At 39.8% G+C, this 23,165-nt stretch overlaps 1 protein-coding gene across 1 annotated transcript; it reads right to left on the reverse strand.

The window, feature by feature from the left end:
• Nucleotides 1-1,355: 1,355 nt before the first annotated feature.
• LOC140186764 (fructose-2,6-bisphosphatase TIGAR-like) lies at nucleotides 1,356-22,856 on the reverse strand. The gene is made up of 6 exons (XM_072241298.1): nucleotides 22,642-22,856; nucleotides 19,469-19,506; nucleotides 12,526-12,647; nucleotides 10,512-10,589; nucleotides 3,983-4,093; nucleotides 1,356-2,404 (listed from the first exon to the last, which is right to left on the reverse strand). Exons 1-6 carry the CDS (start codon nucleotides 22,671-22,673, stop codon nucleotides 1,964-1,966), a joined length of 822 nt encoding a protein of 273 aa, XP_072097399.1. The 5' UTR covers nucleotides 22,674-22,856; the 3' UTR covers nucleotides 1,356-1,963.
• Nucleotides 22,857-23,165: the final 309 nt, after the last annotated feature.

Here is a 23,165-nt window from a genome sequence, read left to right on the forward strand (position 1 = left end):
GATTTCAAAGGCTATTTAAATGTTTGTGATGGCTGGAGAACTCATGAAAGTTCAGAGGTAGCGCTAGCTCGATAGTCCAGCAAATGACCATAGCCGAGGTTTCTCTCTGCTTAACAGTGTGGCATTTGGATTAATCTAGACATTATAGATAACAATCCTGATTGAGGGGAAAGAGATCGGGCTCATCTTGGTGACTGTCATGAAGACAGCAAGTTTCTTGTTTGTGATGAGTTCAGTTGACCAGCTTAACCCCCACTTCCGAAATAACTTACTGAAGAGCAAGTTCATCATATCCATTGTCTTCTTTAACCAATTCTTTCTTGTCATCCAAAGGATAACCAAGCCGAAGCTCTCTTCCCCTGGAAGAACTCTTAAAAGTGAGCATAGTCATTGCTTTATTCCACCCTTCTGCATTAAGCTTTGAATACCAATCTGGCCTCCATAAATTGCATGTGATACAAATCATGCAAGAATGCAGCAGACATATTGTGATGAAGGAAACATGGAAGACCTAGTGGAATATAATGTGCTTATTTCTGGAATAAATATGTCTGTGATTCCAGGTAAAGCAACGATGGCTCACTTCATCCAGTGGGGGACACTTAATTTTAGGAAGAGTATCAAGATGATGGAGTGTCAAGGAAATTCACTGTGATATCAGGGTTAACGGACAATAGACAATTAAGGTCTTCTGGCAGGGCAAATTCATGATAACCTTTGACATGCTCAAACATGATAAAACTATTACCACTAATTAATTAGTTGTTAACCAACACTTTGCCATATCCACAGGAAGTTTGATTAGTATAGTGATGTGAGCAAAATCCTTAACATATTTTTAAAAGGAAGCTTCTAAATAATTGAAAACTCACTAAGAGGATGGAGAAAAGGTAGGGGACTAGATTTCTGCAGATAACTATGTAAGAGGACTAATGCAAAAATGCTCTCTAGGACAAGGATTCCCAGCCCTTTTTATGCCCTGGAGCAATACCATTAAGCAAGGGCCTGTGGACTCCTGTTCCAGGGTGTTATCATAACTCAGATCCTCATGCAGGGTTTTGACCCAAAATGGTGACAATTCCTTTTCTTTCACAGATGCTGTTCGACCATCTGAGCTCCCCCAGCAGATTGTTTATTGACCCTAACCTTTTTCTTATTTTTCCTCATTTGTAAAGAAAAAGCATAGTCCCTATCATTACAGAGTAAAACAGCCAAGATTTGGGAAACTCAAGTGGGGAATGGAATACCCAACAGATCGCAAATTCATATCCCAATGGGCCAGTGGTCCAAGATGCACCAATAAATTATTAACAGCATGATTTAGAAACTCCTAAGTAACAGAAGACCAAATCAAGTTGTGTAACATGTCTCCTTTATTTTCACTTCACACAATATACATAATAGCAATAATTTAAGTGTTATTTCTTTATAAATATCACTTCAATCAAACTTTCATGTATAAATGAATGCCTTAAATATTGTTTTCTAATAGGGTTAATAATTTAAAGTAGCACACCTTCTGGTTTCTCTGATCAGTAGTGATAACTTTGAAGGTACAAATAAGCTTTATGGTATTAAGAAAAAGAAGGCCAGATTACCAAATCATATTATGTTCTTGTTTATAAAGGTTTCAAGGTATCTCAGGATAAATCAGTAACTATAGTCTTCAATCAACACATTGTAGCATTCTTCCCTCAGCTTTCAATAAAAAAATACAGATAATGAGTGCTAAATTATAACACCACAGTAACCATGGATAATCATTTACTGCACAAAAGTAAACACAAGCAGTAGTTTTCCAAAAATAATTAAGTTCTCAGGACTATGTAATTCTCTGGAGTGCAAACTTCTGAAGCATAGGTAAATTGAAAAAAAATATTTTAATTGTAACCTGATTTTAGCAATGATACCAGCATAAATTTTTGTAATGCATCATCAACAAGAACGAATTATTTCTTTGGCTTTAAGGAGAAATATCATCAATATGGCTACATTTGTATAGATAGTTACACATTATCTGAGGAGAAGGGCTAACTACCTGATTAAAAGTAACTATAAAACTGCTTACTGCTGTATTTGGACAGACAGAAAATGCCTTAAATCCATCAAAGGATTGTGGTAAAAGACATTTCAGATCCTCTACAAAATAATTAACCCACTGTCGAATAAATCCACCATGACTGACTATAAGTATATTAGCCATTAGATCCACTGGACTACCAGAATTGTCATTATTTACATCAGAACTGGTGTGCACACAGCACGGATTTTTTAGTGGAACATGCAAATCTCCTGAATAATCAGCAACTGCATCAAACTGATCTGGTGTACCATAACCTTTGTCTGTATTCTCCATAGGAAGCTGACATAAATAATTTAAAAACTCTTCTGCCCGAGCTTGAACCTGTAAAGCAATTAGAGTCTTGTTATACAGTGTTGTATGTACAATATATTCCCATAATTGACGCACAACTTTCTCACCATCACAGCTGAACTGTATCTGATTGACTGTAAGAATGTAGCAACTGCATATGCGGCTGATTAAATATACAGGAGGGCACTCTCTTTTGGCACGGGCTTTCGAATACGCATATTTTTCAACTAGGTGGGCCGAGTTCATAGCTCCCATACTGCAAGTTGCTCAGTGTGTACTGTGGCTAACAGAACTCAGTAAAAAGGTTTAATCCTACTCTGTTGTTCTTGCATACGTAATAGCAGCATCATCAAAACCCAAGACAAAACATAATAGTAATTGTGGTGATGGGGCACAGACTTCCAACATATGCAACAGCATACTACTGTTTAAGAATCCTTGGTTGTTAGCTTAAAATAGACTTCAGCCTAATTAATGTTTAGAGGCCAATATTAATTTAAATTTCAACAATACACCAGCAGTGTGGATATCCATTATTTAGTACATGGTTAGGACAATTACTTTATTTGTCAATTTGAGAAAATGGCATTTATATATTTCTATCAGATAATCTAATGGAAAAATGACATAATTGTAGACCATCTTCCATTTAGTGAACTCAGAATTAATATTCACTGGACAAACCACATATATTCTATTACTGGAATGCTCACTGTTTTATTAGAGACAACAATTTTGAACGCGAGTTGAAGAAGCTTGAAGAAAGCTGATGGCATTCTGTTATCCACAACAAAAAGAAAATCAAAAGTTTTATCCAGTCATTATTCAATTCTCATTGATCCAGTCCGACTAACAACCACAATCTAACCAGAACATTTTAAACCTACTTCAGCATGGCCAGGCAACCGCACAATCTTCTCGTGAACAAAGCACGAGGCATCCAAGAGCTTTCAGTGACCTGCAATTTTTCTGTGGGGTCCAAATTTGTTGCACACATTTTATAAAATCGAATTCCAGCCTAAAGCATATAGCCTTAAAAAAGATAGAACTTGAATTTGTAAATGATTTTCACAACTAAAGATTTCCCAAAGTCCTGTACACCCAAAGAACATTGAGGGTATTATTTACAATATTGTAAGTAAATAAGGAAACCAATTTGCATATTGCAAGGTTTCATAAATACCATTGAGATAAAGACTGAATGATCTTTTTAAGTGTTGTTGATTGAGGAATAAAATAAAACTGTAAAAGCTTTGAAAAATCCCATCAATTTTTACACATCTACTTGCAAGGGTAGAGAGATCCTCAGACTTAAAAATGCCATTTCTTCAAGCTTCACCAACTGAAACAGGAAACCTCAGAAAGTTCAGTTCCAATCTGGATTGTGCACTTAATTTCAGAATTGAAACTGAGCCATGCCTTCTGATTCAAAGTTGAGAATCACTTCTCTACTAATCTGATGGGGGACGGATAAAAAAAAACGATCAATTATAGCTTAACTATTTAATAATAAATAACATTCACTGTACAAATTCGTTGAAGTCTTTATCTGAATATAAATGAGACAAGCTATGTTTCTAGACAGAGTTGCGACTCTAAATGACTTACTTCAGCTACAGTCTCAGCCCCTGGTGGGGTGAAAAAAGGACACTTCTCTCCTGCAGCCTTTGCCATTGCCCTGAGTTCACTCAGGGGCTTTCCTTCAACAATCCCATACCTCTATTAACAAAAAAAAGGGGTTATTATTTATTATTCTAACTTTGTATTCAAGAAGACATTTAAAATTCCCTTATTTCACTTGTATACGTAAACTCTTCATTTCTTTGACAACTTTTCCTCCTTGATTTGCACAAAAAGGAATACGAAACATGTTATTCTGCAACTTCCTCCCATCAATAGAGAAGTTGCTTGGCAATTCCTGCTTTGAGACAAAATCAATGCTGTACCCCACAGTAGCTCAATTTTCCCCCCAAATTATAATGAGCTGAGCTGTTGTACAAGGAAAAAGATAAGAGTATTGTAGTCTAAAGTTGGGTCTACATGATCCACTTCATTTATTCCTCACCCCCGACACTCCTGATTTGAGATAATTATATTCTTTATGCAAAAGAGAGTTTAACTAATAAATAAGCTTTCAAATACCCTGTGCTTTTCTACAGTGAAATCTGTATAGATTCCGTGCAATTCCACACACCATCAGCTTGTTGTGATGTGGCCAAAAAAAACTGTTTTAATGGTAGATGAACAAAGGAATTACTTCCTTAACTACTGGAAATACCCGAAGCATTAAAACTGCCCATTAGCTGGAGACAGCTCGTGAGAAGCATCTAACCAAAATGGCCAGATCAAACTGGAAACATTATTTGTTTAATGCTCAAAGTAGTATTGAATATCGGCAAACATATGCAATGGATTTTAAGAAAATTATTAGCTCACCGAATAAGTACTTCAAAAATAATATGATTTAAAATAACTTATAAAATTCAATATACACTGTGCAAAGTTTGTACATCTTTCCATTGTGATGTTTTCCTACTTTGATCAATCATTGTCAAAAATATTGGCAGTTGTAATTTAATACCATGCAACAGATGAATCATTTTATTGTGCATCAGCTGACAGTCCCTTATTTCAACATTACCCTTATAATATCATTTCATGTGATTTAGATCCAATTGAAAGACCTCTCCCTCCATATCTAAATTAGTTTTAGAATTTTGCTCATGTCCCTTTAATTAACTAACTGCCTACAAGTGCAACACTGGTTTAGGGGAGATCAAACATCAAAAACTATTTTCGCAGCTTAGAGATATTACTGCAGATAAAATTATGCAAGAAAAATACATATGGAAACTTGAAATGTTCCAGTATATTATATACTCAATGTTAGCAATTATAAAATTAAAATCGTACCATTAATTTTCTAAATATCAACTTAAGAGAAAGAAGCCTTTATAGGATTCCTTCCCACAAGTTTTAAAATCAAAGTGTGGATTGGAAACAGGGAGAACAGAATTGCAGAGAATAGACCTTAGACGAGGTTAGTTGATGCAAAGGACACTGGAAATGCAAAAGAGATCAGATTTAAGAAAAACATAGGTTTTCAAGAGTTTTGTAGAGATGAAGGAAGTTATAAAACACAGGAAATAGTACAGACATGGAGCGATATTAACTTAAAGATGAGAGTTGTAAATCAAAAATGCTGCTGAATAGGAAACTCAAGTAGGTTAGTGAGCATAGAGAAAGCAGGTGAATATTGTAGATGTTTGGCACTGACCAAGTTAACAGAAAGTGGAGGATATAGAACAGCCATGAAAGTGCAAGTATCTAGGTGGAAAATTGCAAAACCCCAATAGCTTAAAAGATTACATGTTAGGATCAACTGAGACCAGCCTCATTTGATTCATTAGATATTATTCTACAAAAACACAAACTCTCGTATGAAAAACATAAACCAATCTTATCGACTTTAAGGAAATCATCAGGAAAGTCGATGAAGGAAAAGTTGTAGACATTGTCTACATGGCCATTGACAAAGTTCTGCATGAGAGTATGGTTTAGAAGAAGCATTCCCAACCTTCTTTACAGCCTAAACACCTACTATGAACTGTGGGGTCCATGGACCCCAGGTTGAGAAACCCTGGTCTAGAAGGTTTAATCAATTAGCGCTCAGGATGAAGTAATAAACTGGTTTCAACATTTGCTGTGCAAGATAAGCCAGAGAGTGGTAGTAGACATTGCCTCTCCGAATGTAGGCCTGCGACTACGGATGTGCCACAGGAATTGATGCTGGGTCTATTGTCATTTGTCATCTATGTTAATGATTTGGATGATAATGTGGTAAACTGGATCAGCAAATTTGTGGACGACACTAAGATTGGGGGCATAGTGGAAAGCGAGGAAGGCTATCAAAACTTTTAGTGGGTTCTGGACCAGTTGAAAAAAAAGGACTGCAAAATGGCAGATGGAATTTAATGCAGACAAGTGAGAGGTGGTGCATTTTGGGAAGACAAACCAAGGAAGGACATAAACACTGAACTTTAGGTCCTTGAAGAGTGCAGAAGAACAAAGATCTAGGAATACAGATCCATAATTTTTTGGAAGTGGCACCACAAGTAAATAGGGTTGTAAAGAGTTTTTGGCACATTGGCCTTCATAAATCAGAGCATTGAGTACAGGATTAGGATGTTATATTGAAGTTATACAAGATGTTGATGAGGCAAAATTAGGAGTATTAAGTGCAATTCTGGTCACCTACCTACAGGAAAGATTAATAAGATTTTAACAGTATAGAGAAAATGCACGAAGGATATTACTTGAACTTGGGGACTTCAGTTATAGGGAAAGAATGAATAGGTCACAATTTTTATTCTCTAGAGCATAGAAGAATGAGGGGAGATTTGACAGAGATATACAAAATTATGAGGGGTATAGAGAAGGTAAATACAGGCAGGTAAATATGTACAAAGGCTAGAACTAGCAGTCATAGTTTAAGGGTGATAGGTGAAATATTTAAGGGAAACGGGGAATTTCTTCATTTAGAGGGTGATGTGGGTGTGAAATGAGCTGCCAGCGGAAGTGGTGGATGTGGGTTTGACTGCAACATTTTAAGAGAAGTTTGGATAAGTACATGGGTGGGAGGGTAATGGTCCAGGTGCAAGTTGATGTGACTAGGCTAGTAGCAGTTTGGCACAGACTAGATGGGCTGAAGGGCCTGTTTCTGTGCTGTAGTGTTCTGTGAGTCCATTAAGTTACCTATTCTGTACTTACCTGTTTAACACCTCCCACCTGTTTTTGTTCCTCAGCATAAATCCTTTTTTGATTTTATGATTCAAGTCTCTTCCAAGTAAGTCAGCATGCATTCCTCTTAATTCCTATATACACGTACTGTATTATTTTATATTTGCCTAGATGAATCTGTCTCACTGACTTCATATTATAAGTTCTTACCATTCTCAAAGTTAATAGTTGTTAAGTCTTTGGTAGCCAAATATGACAGCCTTCTTGTACAGCAGGAGTGGAGGGATAGGACAACCTACAAAAAGCCCTGAAATCTGATTTTTGTGTCTTTAGGCGTTCCTACCAAGCACCCTTCCTTTTCAAACAGGTTCTGTGAACACTTTTCGTAAAGAAACTTCTCTAGAGATAGCTGCTCAAAAGGTTTTAGAATTCCACATATAAATGATTATGTTTCCCTCGTTATATATGTGCTGGAAAAGTGATGTTTCAAATTAAGACATTTCCTATACATTAGAGCCCATGTAACAAATTGCTTCCAAAAGTTTTTGATATTTACCATTTTAATTTCTTATCTGTCTGCCTTTGTACACTGTGCCTATGAAGCTCTAAAAATGCAAACAGGAGGGTCTCGACCCAAAATGTCAGCTGTACTTCTTCCTATAGATGCTGCGTTCCACCAGCATTTTGTGTGTGTTACTCTAAAAACGGCACTTCATCCTTTGCTGTGCACTTAAAAGCTGGATTTCATTAACTTCAGGCCATTACCACTGTTCCCATTTTTGACATTAGGTGGCGTTAATGTACCAGTGTTGCCATTAAACTTTGAGCAACTTTTATTCTATTCCTTGTCCAATCCCCATTTCTCTGTCTCTTATGCTATCACTCTTTTTGGCGTTTAATCACTTTTGTCCTGCACTTGTTACAGAAATTCGGGTCTCTACTTTCCTTGTCTTTTCCCTTCATTCTGCAATTATTTAAAAATGTTTAAATCCCCAACTATTTCAGTTCAGCCCCAACCTAAATGTTAACTCTGTTCTTCTCACTACAGATACTCCGTAGGCTGCTGGTACGCCCAGCTTTTATTTCATAATTTATTTTCCCCCTTTCCACAACACAATAGAGGTATTTTAATACCAAGTGATATAGTACTGTGCAAATGTCTTAGCCACATATACAGTTGCAAAAAAAAAGTTAGTGAACCCATTTGTGAACTAGTTTTCTGCATTACTCAATCAAAAATGTGGTCTGATCTTCATCTAAGTCACAATAACAGACAAACACAATCTGCCTATACTAATACCACACAAACAATTGTACTTCTCATCACTGTTGAGTACAGCATATAAACAATCACAGTCTAGGTTCAAAAATGTAGGTTAAACACTAGGGTAATGCCTTCTACAAATGTTATTTGGAGTCAGGTGCTTCAATCAATGAGATGAGATTTGAGTAGTGGGTTGTAGAGGTGCCCTGCACTATAAAAAAAAAGACCCATGAAGTCAGGTTACTGACAGTGCCTGCTCTTCTCAAGAAAGAGCTGTTTTTATGCACCATGCCTCGATCAAAACAACTTTTAGAGGGCCTGAAGAGAAGAATTGCAGAGATGCATGAAGCTGGAAAAGGCTACAAAAGCATTTCTAAAGACCTGAATGTTCATCAGTCCACAGTAAGAGAAGCTGGCTCCAAATGGACGGAATTCAGTACTGTTGATACTCTCCTTAGGAGCGGGTATCCTACAAAGATCACACCACAACAGAACGTGTAATGCCAAAGGAGGTGAGAAAGAACCCGAGGGTAACAGCAAAGGACTGCAGGAATCTCTAAAACTTGCTGAAGTCTCTGTTCATATGCCCACTATAAGAAAAACTCAGAACAAGAATGGTGTTTACGGAAGGGCACCAGAGGAAACCACTGCTCTCCAAAACAAACATTGCTGCACATCTCAAATTTGAAAAAGACCACCCGAATGTTCCACAACGCTTCTGAGACAATGTTCTGTGGACAGATGAGAGAAAAGTTGAACTTTCTGGCAGAAATGCACACCGCTATGTTTGGAGGAAAAAAGGGCACTGCACACCAACACCAAGACCTCACCTCAACTGTGAATGGTGAAAAGAGCATCATAGTTTGGGGCTGCTTTGCTGCCTCAGAGCCTGGACAGCTTGCAATCATGAGGGAACAATAAATTCAAAATTGTATCATGACATTTTACAGGAGTATATCAGGGTAACAGTCTGTTACCTGAAGCTTAATAGAAGTTGGATGATACAAGACAATGATCTGAAACATAAGAGTAAGTCAACAGCAGAATATTTTAAAAAGAAGAAAATTCGTGTTTTGGAACGGCCAAGTCAGAGTTAGACCTTAACCCAATTGAAATGCTGTGCAAATCTGATCAGCATCTACAGGAAATGTTTGATGGAGGTTATTGCTGCTCAAGAAGGCTCTATCAGTTATTAAGTACAAGAGTTCACATACTTTTTCCAGCCTGGACTGTGAATGATTAAACAATGTGTTCAATAAAGACATGAAAAGTACAATTGTTTGTGTGTTATTAGTTTAGGTAAATTCTGTTTGTCAATTATTGTGACTTAAATGAAGATCAGACCACATTTTATGATTCATGAAGAAAACCTAATTGCAAAGGGTTCATAAACTTTTTCTTGCAACTGTATATAGCTAGGGTGCCTAACCTTCTGCACAGTACTGCAATTATGTATTGCACTGTACTGCTGCCGCAAAAAGAAACAAATTTCATGATACATGCGAATGATGATAAACCCGATTCTGATATAGGTCTCTATTGTGGACTGAGAGGGCGAAAGGGCCAGGAAAGAGAAATCATGGTTGGGAAAAGGGGAAGAGAGAGTGAGGGAAGCAGGAACCATAAGAGACAGTCTGTAATGATCAAAAGACCAATTGTCTGGAATTAAATGACCTTACTTGTTGTCTCAGTGCTGGTGTGTGTCTGCACTCACACCACCCCCGCCCCTGACATTCCTTCTCTGCCACCTGTCCCACACCCCTCCTGTAGCTCCCCACTCTCACCAGTCCCAACATTCTTTGCTCCTGTCAGATTTACAAATTTGCTCTCTGCACCACATTGACAAATAGGGTGTTGTGCAAATGTCTTAGGAACCCTTGCTATATACAGTATATATGCGCTATGACTTTTGCACAATACTGTACATGGCAGCATTTTTACAATTGATACAATATCAAGAAATTACATTGAAGAGAACTATAGATAAAGGTAAGTAAGAAACCTGCAGTGATGTGTCCTGACAAAATGAAACCTTCAATACCAGAACTCACAAAGCTTTAAAAACTCAATGTTTTTCTTCAAGTTCATCTATGATCCCTTCAAAATGCACCCTTGAATTCTTCTGGTACTTACTCTTTCTCGAAGCCTTGTATCACAGGTTATTTCAAGTTTAGATCCATAACTGTTCTTTAATATAATAGCAGATGCAGTCTGAAACACAGATTAAGCATTTTATAAGCACCAAATATGCAACGAATTAATATTGCAAATTGGTTTACATTCAAAGATAAAACAGCTCTAAATTATTGGTCTGTTGGTACCTTCAAACGGGTTTTGGATACGGACCCTCGAAAGAATAACTTGCAGGGCTTTGAGGAAGGGGCAGATAAATAGAACAAACAGGACTGCCCCTGGGAGCATCTGCACTGAGTTAACATTTTCTTTCTTTGCGGTAAAAAATTCTATGAGGACACAGTTGACAATAATGGGGCCACTATGCTGTCTGAAGTCAGCCTTGCAGAGATGACGTAGGATCGGGATGTTTTAGATTTTCAATAGATTTATCTAATTACCTCTGACTTCAATAATCATCCTGCCTTGTCAAGTTTCTACTCCATCCCACTTATATACATTGGGGGGGGGGGTCAGGGTGCAGGGATGGGTAGGGTTTACTGGCTGGCACTTTTGTCAATGGCTGGTAGTCAAGTTTATGTACAAACCTTCCAAATTATGAAAGATCAACTTATGCATTTTCACTATGATAACATCATCATCATCATCATCATGTGCTGTGTCTTACTGATGTGGGCGATCATGGCCTTATCCATGACCATGATTGTTGTTGGCAATTTTTTCTTCTACAGAAGTGGTTTGTCATCGTCTTCTTCTGGGCAGTGTCTTTACAAGACCGATGACCCCAGCCATCATTAATACTTTTCAGAGATTATCTGCCTGCTGTGGTCACATAACCAGGACTTGTGATATGCACCAGCTGCTCATACAACCATCCACCATCTGGGATGGGGGCTAAGCAGGTGCTACACCTGATCCAAGGATGATCTGCAGGCTAGCAGAAAGAAGGAGCGCCTTACACCTCCTTTGGCGGACGTATCCCCATTCTGCCACCTGCAACTATGATACCATGCATTCTATAGGATTAATAATTTTGATTTTATGTTTATAATTGCACAACAATTCTTACAAAACATAGTGATGGTGCAGTAGATACCGGTTAGCACAACACTTTACAGTGTCAGCTATCCATTCCCACGGCTGTCTGTAAGGATATTGTACGTTCTCCATGTAACCGTGTGGGTTTCCTCCAGGTGCTCTGCTTTCCTCCCACAGTCCAAGTTTGTATGTGTTAGGATTAGTAATCCGTGGGCATGCATGGCAACACTTGTGGGCTGCCCCCAGCACATCCCTGGATTGTGTTGGTTGTTCACACAAAAAACACATTTCACTGTATATTTCAATGTACTTGTGACAAATAAAGCTAATCTTTAAGATCTTTAAACTAACATAAAAATACTTCATAAACTACCAGAAATGTTAAAAACATAAAAATAAAAAAAAAACACACATCTTCTTAATGAAGGTAAGTAACATGCTTCAAATTAATGGGATGTGCTGCTTATTCTAGCTAAAAGATCAAATGCTAATTGCATCCACGCCTTCAGCTAGGTATGTCAGTGTGCTGGCAATGGATTTAAGAGCAACTCCAGAGGTCCTGGCACCTCATCACCAGCTTGTCAAAGCCCAATAAAAGACAAGCAGATCCACTAGATAACATCACCACAAGTTCCATAGCGAACTTCCAGCCAGAAGCAAGTATACTTTAGTGTAATTTCAGTCTCCAGCAAATGGAGAATTACATCAGCATCTGAAACAAGCAAGGCAATTTCATGTCATTAAATCTTGGAAAAGATCGTACAGTAAAACTTTAACTCGTCCTTTACTCATTTCAGATGCTGAAAGGCCCATGTGCATTAACAGCAATTTTAACTTTTAACATTTCAACATTCCCTAATTAACAAGATACCTAGAACAGCAAACTTTCTGCCATAAATTTAGACACATGATTACTAAACACAACTGAAACAAAATTTTCACTAAGCAAAACCAGTAAAATAAAAATTGAACCCACCTGCTTAGCACGTTGTAAATCACTTGAGAACACATGAGTGAATTTGATGTTGCTGAGAAACTTGCCTGCAGCCTCAGCCTGCTTGAAGCCAACCTGGGACAGTGGTTCATCCACTCCTTGTCCTGATAAGGGATGTACAGATGGAAAAACATTAATTTTTGTCGATGTTGTTTATGATGCATATCTCTAAAGTATTCGGAATTATAACAGACAATAAAATAAGTGTTTGGTCAAGCTAGCACATTCTTTCTGTTATAGACAAACTGTTTAATCCCCATCTCAGGAGAAACCTATTATTCCCCACTAAGAAAAAAATGTATTAAGCCTCTTCTTGTAAAAATCCAACATGAGTTTTGGAAATCTTAATATTTTTAATTAGAACAAAGGAAGATGTTTTGGTTACTGGATGCCAATGACATCAGTTCAAGACAAAGGTGGAATTTATCTTCTAAGCAGTGTTTAAGGCCCAGCTACTTCCAAATGCTTCACTGATAAACTCCATAAGGTCATAAGTTGAGATATTTTTGATACTTATTCAGCTTTCAATTCCATTTATATTTCCTCAGAAAGTGAAGAGATCTATGCCAAATACCACAACTTCCACATTTCATTCTTTCCTTACAACACAGCATGAGACCATATAGCCAATCAAGTTCACATTGGCTTGTACAGAGTCATCCCATCCTCCAATTTTTTGTGCAATTATTCTCCTGACATTCCCATCAATTTCCCCCAGATGCTATACACACCCACATCAGGGGCAATGTACAGTAATCAACTAATGTACTGACAGTATGAAAGAGAATCTAACTATAATGCTTTTACTTATGCCATGATGACCATCACTGTATACACCACGGCCAACTATAGTGACAATTCCACCATTGCAACCACAAAATCAAACTGGACCCCTAACATACAGTTGCAAGAAAAAGTTTGCAAACCCTTTGCAATTATCTGGTTTTCTGAATTACTCATAAAATGCAGTCTGATCGTCATCTAAGTCACAATAATAGACAATCACAATCTGCCTAAACTAATACACAAACAATTGTACTTTTCATATCTTTATTGAACACATTGTTTAATCATTCAGTCCAGGCTGGAAAAAGTATGTGAACCCTTGTATTTAATAACTAATAGAAACTTTTGCAGCAATAACCTCCACCAAACGTTTCCTGTAGCTGCTGATCAGACTTGCATGACTGTGAGGAGGAATTTTAGACCATTCCTCCATACAAAACAGTTTCAGTTCATCAATACTTCTGGGATACCTTGCATGAACAGCCCTTTTCAGGTCATACCACAGCACCTCAATTGGGTTTAGGTCTGGACTCCCGACTTGGCCATTCCAAAATACAAATGTTCTTTTTAAACCATTCTGTTGTTGATTTACTCGTGTTTCAGATCATTGTCTTGTTGCATCATCCAACTTCTATTAAACTTCATTCAAGCAATGGACCACTTTCCTGACATTCTCCCGTAAAATGTCTCCATTCATTGTTCCCTCACTGATGGCAAACTGTCCAGGCCATAAGGCCCCAAAGCAGTCCCAAACCATGATGCTCCTTGCACCATGCTTCACACGTTTGGTGTTTTGGTGTTGTTGTGCAGTGCCCTTTTTCCTCCAAGCACAGTGGTGTGCATTTCCGCCAGGAAGTTTAACTTTTGTGTCATCTGTCTACTGAACATTGTCCCAGAGGTGTTGTGGAGCATTCAGGTGGTCTTTTGCAAACTTGGGATGTGCAGCAATGTTTGTTTTGGAAAGCAGTGGTGTCCTTCCGTGAACACCATTCTTGTTCTAGGTTTTTCTTATAGTAGACACATGAAAAGAGACTTTAGCAAATTTTAGAGATTCCTACAGGTCTTTTTGAACCTTTGGGTTCTTTTTCACCTCCTTTAGCATTGTACATGGTGCTGTTGGTGTGATCTTTGCAGGTTGCCCATTCCTAAGGAGAGTAGCAACTATACTGAATTTTCTCCATTTGTAGACAATTTCTCTGACTGTGGACTCAGGTCTTTAGAAATGCATTTGTAGCCTTTTCCAGCTTCATACATCTCTACAATTCTTCCTTCAAGGCCCTGTGAAAGTTGTTTTGATTGAGGAATGGTGCATACAAACAGATCTTTCTTGAGAAGAGCAGGCTTCTTTTTTTAAGAAAAATAGGGAAGGGCATTTATACCCTACACTTCCAATCTCATCTCATTGATTCTAACACCTGACTCCAAATAGTTTTTGTAGAAAGCATTACCCCAGAGGTTCACATACTTTTTTGAAACTAGACTGTGATTGTTTAAATGGTGTACCCAGTATTGGCAAGAAATATAATTGTTTGTGTGTTATTAGTTTAAGTACGAGGGGTGATTGATAAGTTCGTGGCCTAAGATAGAAGTCAATTTTAGAAATAGGGTAGGAGATGAGTTATACAGCTCTTGTTACATGCACATGCAGTTCAGCTCTTTGAGTGATTATGCAGAAAGTCTGAAGTTAGTAACTCATCTCCTTCTACCTTAGGCCACAAACTTATCAATCACCCCTGCTGTGGGCACTTTCTGGAGGTCCAAGATCCGTATGCTCCACAACCACTGGACTAAGTGTATAAATGCAGGAGGGGATTATGTTGAAAAATAAATGTGCTAGGTTTTCTAAAATGAACTCCCTCTACCTTAGGCCACAAACTTATCAATCACCCCTCGCAGATTGTGTTTGTCTATTATTGTGACTTAGATGAAGATCAGACCACATTTTATGAGTAATTAATGCAGAAATCCAGGTATTTGCAAAGGTCCCACAAACTTTTTTTCTTGCAACTGGAGATATTATGCCTTTAAAAGCAGAACAAAGGTGGGGCATTCTGCAGAAAAAAAGTTCAATTAAACACAACAAATTGGACAAGTTTCCCACTTGACTCGTGCCCCATCTATCACCAGAACTCCACTGTTGGAACAAGTACTGTTTACAAGATATACCGCAGCACTCACGAAAGCACTGCTCTCTCCAGATTTAACAGACGAATAAGGCAGCACTGAGTAACAGCAATCCTCCCAAGTCACAGGCGATCCCCCACTGAAAAACGCATTGCTATCCCTTTGCTGGCACAGCATCGAACTGCAGCCATTCCTGAACAGATTCACTTGGAGAGTTCACATGAATGACAAGGACTCAACAGACTGGCTTATCACTGCTGTTGAGAATAGTGAGGGATAGTCAATAAATGCTGGCTTTGCTGACAATGTCTACAAACCATGAATAGATAAATAGAAATGTTAGCAAGTAAATAGGTGAGCATGACACAATTTAAAAACTGATAAGGTTATAATGAACAGCAACAGTGATTTTGTGTGTGCTCCTCTCAATTACCAACATTTTGTTAGCTTTTTCGCTGACAATCTCATGTAAGACCACAAGAATGAAGAACTATTCACAATGTTTTTAGTTGGTAGAAGATTATGTGGTAACTTCTGATATCAGCAGGTTAGCAATTTGCTTGGGTGGAGTTGAAAGTACACTACTCTGTAGACAACACACATCAAAGTTGCTGGTGAACGCAGCAGGCCAGGCAGCATCTCTAGGAAGAGGTGCAGTCGTTTCAAGCCGAGACCCCTCGTCAGGACTAAATGAAGGAAGAGCTAGTGAGAGATTTGAAAGTGGGAGGGGGAGGGGGAGATAAAAGTTGAAGAGCCGAAGAAATTACAGATGGCGAGCAGTGAGAGATGGTTTCACTGAACTCCCGAAGAGAAGATTTAAACTTCTTCAGTGTAGGCATCACGGAAGAGGCTTCGCAGTAGTGAATTTAAAAACGTAAACAGGAGGAATTCTGCACTACTCTATAGTCGTGGTGTTGCTTGACCCAGCTGTCTGAAACACTCCTCTTTACCACAGCTTTATACTTTAATTAAGGAAGACAATTCTTCTGACTGAGTGCCAAATTTGTGCATTAAGGGTTTTTAGGTTCATTAGTCAAATAGCATAGAATTCTAGATACTATTACAAATTTTAAAAGCCAATTGGACAAGTTCTTGGATAAGAAAGGTGTAAAGGGACTTGGCCTAATTCAGACAAATGGATTAGTAGAGACAATATCAAGAGTGACATGGGCTGAAAGAGCTGTATATTTCTATGATTCTATGAAGAAGGTGGTTGTGGGAAAGAGGTATGGACGTGGTGATGGGAAGGGAACTCCATGCAATTTCCAATATTCTTAAAACATTCTCCTACCTGCATTCAGGCAGAGCCTAAAGAGCAGGGCTCCAGAAATTAGGACAATAAAGAGGCGGTCGCCGGAGGCAAAGGAGCGGCTACAAGATTACTTCGAGTCGGAGGACTGGGCTGTGTTCACGGTCTCATCTGTGAATCTGAATGTATGTACCAGAGTTGTCACAGACTTTAAACAGTTATAGACAAGTATGTCCCACAAAATTATTCAGAGTCTTCCCTAACTATAAGCCCTGGATGAACCATAAAATTTGCAATCTGCTGAGGGCCAGGCCAGCGGCACTCAAGTCCGGAGACCACGAAACTTACAAGAGGCCCAGGTACGTTCTCTGGAAAGCCACCTTACAGTCGAAGTGGCCATTCCAGACTAAACCTGAATCAATGAAGGATGCTCAACAGTTGAGGCAGGCCTTGAATGCTATCCTCTCTTATAAAATAAAATCAAGCAACATAGGCGATAACAGGGCTTTGATTCCAGATGAGCTCAATCTCTTCTGTGCTCGCTTTGACTGTTAAATGGAGAAACCATCATGAACTCCCACAACCCCCAATGATCCTGTGATTTCAGTCTCCGAGGCCAATGTGTGAGCAGCCCGCAAGGGGGAACCCACAAAAAATATCCTGCCCAGACAGGGTACCTGGCCTAGTGCTAAAGATTTGTGCTGATCAACTGGCTGGAGTGTAATGGAGATCATTAACCTCTCACATCGGCAGTCTGAGATTCAAGCAGACTTCGCTCACATCGGTGCCTTAAGAATGTAGTAATCTGCCTCAATTATTTCCATTCACAGTGATGAAATGTATCAACTCCTGAATGAGAAGCTACTTGGATCCACTCCAATTTAACTATTGGAGCAACAGGTCTACAGCAGATGCCATCTCACTGGCTCTTCACTCAACCCTGGAACACCTGGACAGCAAAGATGCAGACATAATAATACTCTTTATTGACTACAACTCGGCATTCAATACCATCGTCCCCTCAAAACTAATCCACAAGTTTCAAGCTCTTAGCCTCGATACCTGCTTATGCAATTGGATTCTCAATTTCCTCACCTGCAGACCCTAGTCAGTTCAGATTGGCAACAACAGCTACTCCTTAATCTCTATCAGCATTTGTACACCACAAGGCAATGTACTTAGCCCCCTGCTCTACTCACTTTATACTGTTTGGCTAAGCACAGCTCCAATGCCATATTCAAGTTTGCTGACGACACCACTGTTGTAGGCCGAATCAAAGGCGATGATGAATCAGCATATAGGAGGGAGACTGAAAATCTGGCTGAATGGTGCCACAACAACCTCTTACTCACTGTCAACAAGACCAAGGAGCTGATTATTGACATCAGGAGGAAACCAGAAGTCCCTGAGCCAGTCTTCATTGGAGGATCAGAAGTAAAGAGGGTCAGCAACTGAAAACTCCTCTGTGTTATCATTTCGGAGGACCTGTCCTGGGCCTACCATGCAAGTGCAATTACGAAGAGAGCAGGGCAGCGCCTCTACTTCCTTAGGAGTTTGAGGAGATTCAGCCTAACAAACTCCTAGAGATGTGTAGTGGAGTGTATATTTTCAGGCTGCATCATAGCCAGACATGGAGCACCAATGCCCTTGAATGGAATGTCCTACAAAAAGTAGTGGATATGCCCCAGTCCATCACAGGTAAAGCCCTCCCCACCATTGTGCACATCTACACCAAGAGTTGTTGCAGGAAAGCAGCATCCATCATCAAGGACCCCACCACCAAGCACATGCTCTCTTCTTGCTACTACCTTGAGGAAGGAGGTACAGGAGTCACCAGGTTCAGGAACACTTATTACCCCTCAACCATCAGGCTCTTGAACCAAAGGGGTTAACTTCACTCAAATTCACTTGCTCCATCATTGAAATGTTCCCACAACCTATGGACTCACTTTCAAGCACTCTTCATCTCATGTTCTTGATATTTATAGCCTATTTTCTATTATTATTATTTCTTTGTTTTTGTATTTGCAGTTTGTCGTCTTTTGCACACTGGCTAAATACCCAAGTTGGTATGGTCTTTCAGTGATTCTGTTATGGATTTATTGAGCATGCCCACAGGAAAATGAAAATGAATGTATATGGTGACATATATGTACTTCCATAATAAATTTATTTTGAACACATACCCTTACAGACTTCAGGAATTTTCTAATCCAGGACTGAAGGTAAACACCATATTGGAGTTGATGGATTAAATGGTGCCAATCCTCCTCTGTAGGATTTTGTTAAATGGCTCCCAAACTAACTGCAAATGTACTTATTGGAGGCTGGAGGCCAGGAGACAACCTGTCCTGGAGATAAGGGGTTTGTTTTGTTGCTGCTGTTCTGTGAACATGGTGGGTATGTGACATTTGCGCCAGGATGTGTGGCAACATTTGCCTCCAGTGCACCATCAGTTTTGTGTTGGCTGTTAATGTAAATAACACATTTCACTGTATGTTTTGATGTACATGTAAATGACTCTGAATAAGTAATAAACTTAAAAACAGACTATGTAGCCCATCACATTAAAGGCATCTGTGATGCATGCATTAACCCTTTAAGTACAAAATATTAAAACTATTACTGTGCAATGGAGGAGCAGACTGGGATGAACTAACAGAATAGGTTTTCACCAACACCAAGCTGAGAAGGTAAGCAGAAGGACAAACAAAGAGGCGGAAGCTTGAGATTAAATATGTAATATTTCTTAATGTTAGGGCTCACCTTGAAGGAGTCTTGCTTTATTGTATCTTGTTTCACCACTAAAATAGAACATTTGTATCAATAATATTAGTAAAAAGTAAAATTTCACACTACTCAATTGAAGTGTTTCAAATATCTACCAACAAATGTATTTCTAAACCAGGGGGCTCCCAACTTGGGGACCACGGATCCCTTGATTAATGGTATTTTTCCATGGCATAAAAATGCTTGGGAACCCCTGAACTAAACAAATGGTATTACTACTGTAAGAGCACAAGAACAATAACAGAAGAACTGCAGTTCATGCAGATTTGTTAGAGTGGTACGTTTTTCAGCAGCTTACGTAACACTATTACGGTAAAATATCAACAGAAATAACAGGAGGAGGAAATATACTCTAGTAACACTAAATCAGTAGTCATTGTTCTCAGACACACTCTCATTCTCGGCACTATGATATATTCTTATTTTATTCATTTTTATTTACAGACACAGCGCGGAATAAGCCCTTCTGGCTCTTCGAGCCACACCGCCAGGCAACTCCCGACTGAATGCCAGCCTAATCACAGGATAATTTACAATGACCAATTAACCTATTAACCAGCATGCCTTTGGACTGTGGGAGGAAACCGGAGAAAATCCAGACATTCACAGGGAGGACGTAGTCTCCTTACAGACGATGTTGGAATTGAACTCTAGACACCCCAAGCTGTAACAGTGTCATGCTAAATGTTACACTAACATGGCACTCAGTGAGCATCAAGCCATTGTCTCCATGACAGTCATGGCTCCCATTTCCTCAAGAGACCTCCTTCCAGCAGCTTCTACTCTTATAACACTCCAGCTCTGCACAAACCCTTTCTACCCTCTTCTCAAGATCCACAAGCCAATCAAATTCATTGTTTCAGCCTGTTCTTGCCCAAGTTAAATAATTTCTCTCTATTTTCACTTCATCCTTTATTCCCTGATCCTTTCCTTTTCCTAATGCTTCCTGTAACTTGGACATTTTCTAATTCCCCTATCCCATCTGTCTGAACTTTACAATCAATGGTATAATAAAGCCACACCACACCAAGCTGGTCTAAAGGTCTTTCACCTTTTCCTTGGAGGAAGACTCAAGCAGTTCTGCTCCAACAACACACTTACTCCCCTGCCTATAATTTGTTAGTTATAGAAAGATAAAGCTCAGAAATTAGCCTTTTGGCCCACGAACTCCAAACTGATTATCAACTGCCCACTTACACTGATCAACTGTGGGAAGAAATTGGAGCACCTGGGGGAAACCCATGCAATCACAGGGTGAACACACAAACTGGTTGGTGATAACATCTCCTCCTCACTGACGATCAACACTGGCGCACCTCGGGGTGTGTGCTTAGCCCACTGCTCTATTTCATCTATACCCATGACTATGTGGCTAGGTTAGCTCATGTACCAATTATAAATTTGCCAATAACACAACCATTGTTGGCAGAATTTCAGATGGTGACAAAAAGGCATACGGGAGCGAGGTATACCAGTTCGTGGAGTGGTGTCGCAGCAACAACATTGCACTCAACATCAGCAAGACCAAAGAGCTGATTGTGGACTTCAGGAAGGGTAAGATGTGGGAACATGAACCAATCCTCATAGAGGGATCAGCAGTGGAGAAAATGAGGAATTTCAAATCCAGAGTGTCAAGATCTCTTGAAGATCTAACCTGGCCCCAACATATTGATGAAACTATGAAGGCAACAAAACAGCAGCTATATTTCATTAAGAGTTTGAAGAGATTTGGTTTGTCAACTAAAGCACTCAAAAACTTCTAAAGGTGTAAAGAGCATTCCAACAGGCAGCATCTCACTGGTATGGGGGAGGCAGAGGGCAATACAGCACAGACCGAAAGAAACTACAGAAAGTTATAAAATTAGTCAGCTCCAGCTTGGGTACCAGCCTCCACAGTATCCAAGGCATGTTCAAAAAGCAGTGCTTTAGAAGCCAATGTCCATTATTAAGGACCCCCATCACCCAGGGCATGTCCTCTTCTCATTGTTACTGTCATGAAGGTGGTACAGAAGCCTGAAGGCACACACTCAAGTGATTCAGGAAGTTTCTTCCCCTCTGCCATCCGATTCCTAAATGGACATTGAACCCATGAACACTACACTTTTAAAAAATATCTACGATTTCTGTTTTGCACTATTTTTACTCTATTCAATATACATATATACTTTAATTGGCTTACTTGGTTATTTATTTTTTTCTTTATATATTATCATGCATTGCATTGATGTTAACAAATTTCACCACCCATACTGGTGATAATAAACCTGATTCTGAACTCCACAACAGCACTTGATGTTAGGTTTGGACTCTGACCTCTACTAGCACAGTTAGGCAATGACTCGACCAGCTGCATCTTCTTGGACTGAACTTTCTCCTTGAACTCTACCTACTTTCTAATGGTCAAGGGTGTAATTAATGCAACTTGCATAGATCCCAAATACCCGTCTGTGCCTCCTCCCCCGACTCTTTCTCCAGCTCATCAAAACCTGTATTGCTGCCACTCCTTCCACTCAGAACGCTGCCGATTTCTACCCTGCTCTCACCTTGATCCCCGAAAGGCCCATCTCATCGTCCCCTTCCCTTTCTGGCTTCATCTCAGGGGGTACATCCATTTCAAACCTACAGCTATCTCAGTCTCTCTCCCTCTGCTTCCTGTAAGGACACCATTTCATTCTACCTGTTCCTCCATTTCACTCGTATTTGCTCCGATGATGAGAATTTCTACTGGGCCTGGCTCCAGTATTGAGGCGCACACAAAGGAAGTGCAGTCTACCCGAATGATCAAAAGCCTATATCCACCCCTGCGATATTTAATCTTGTTTGCTAATACGATCTTCCTCGATCGTAAGGACAAACCTCACGGCACGATTAACGGCCGTGAAATTTGGATGAAGCCTGAATAACAAGTTCTGTCCGGTGACATCATGGAGACCCGAGCTGCTGTCTGTTAAGAAGCCTTCGGTGCCCAGAGCCGGAGGAGAACTCGGTCGGGAGGGAGTCACCACTGAGAGGAGGGCGGCTGATCCAACTCTCCAGGCCGCAGGAGAGTTGCGGCAAAGCCGCACAGACATTCCGAGACCCGGCAACAGCTTCAGCAGCCGCCTTGGTGCTCCCAAGGCCAGGCGCACCACCCAGCCCCCGCTACTTACTGACGGACCAAGGTAACGCCGAACTTCTTCATGATACCACCGGCGCATGTCCCGGGATCTCTTCTCCCTGGTCAGCTGCTGCACGTCCCGGCAAAGCACCTCCCGATAAGGCACACCGCCCAGAGGCCGAGCCGACACCAATCAGAGCAAGGAGCTTCCAAGAACTGCGTGATTCGAGAGTCTGCCCTGCCCGTGGCAGATACCTGCCCTTCCCCATTTCTCTTGGCCAATCGCACGGTTCTACTTAATACAGTCAATACCTGCCCACCTACATTAACATTGTTCCATTCAATGCACCCCTCGTCCATTCACACTGTTCTATTTAATGCAGTCTGTATCTGCCTCTGCCGTTCTATTCAATTTAACCTGTAATGTTAAAGCTGTTCATCCTTTTCCATTTCTTTGCAGTCTGCACTTGCATTCATATAGTCATACGACCATTCAGTGGAGTCCGTTCCTGTCCCGTTCTTGGCCATTCTTACACGTCCATCTAGTGTGAACTGACAAGGGAAAGATACAGGATG

The sequence above is a fragment of the Mobula birostris genome, chromosome 23, assembly GCF_030028105.1.
Source record: "Mobula birostris isolate sMobBir1 chromosome 23, sMobBir1.hap1, whole genome shotgun sequence".
In the NCBI taxonomy this organism is placed as follows: domain Eukaryota; kingdom Metazoa; phylum Chordata; class Chondrichthyes; order Myliobatiformes; family Myliobatidae; genus Mobula; species Mobula birostris.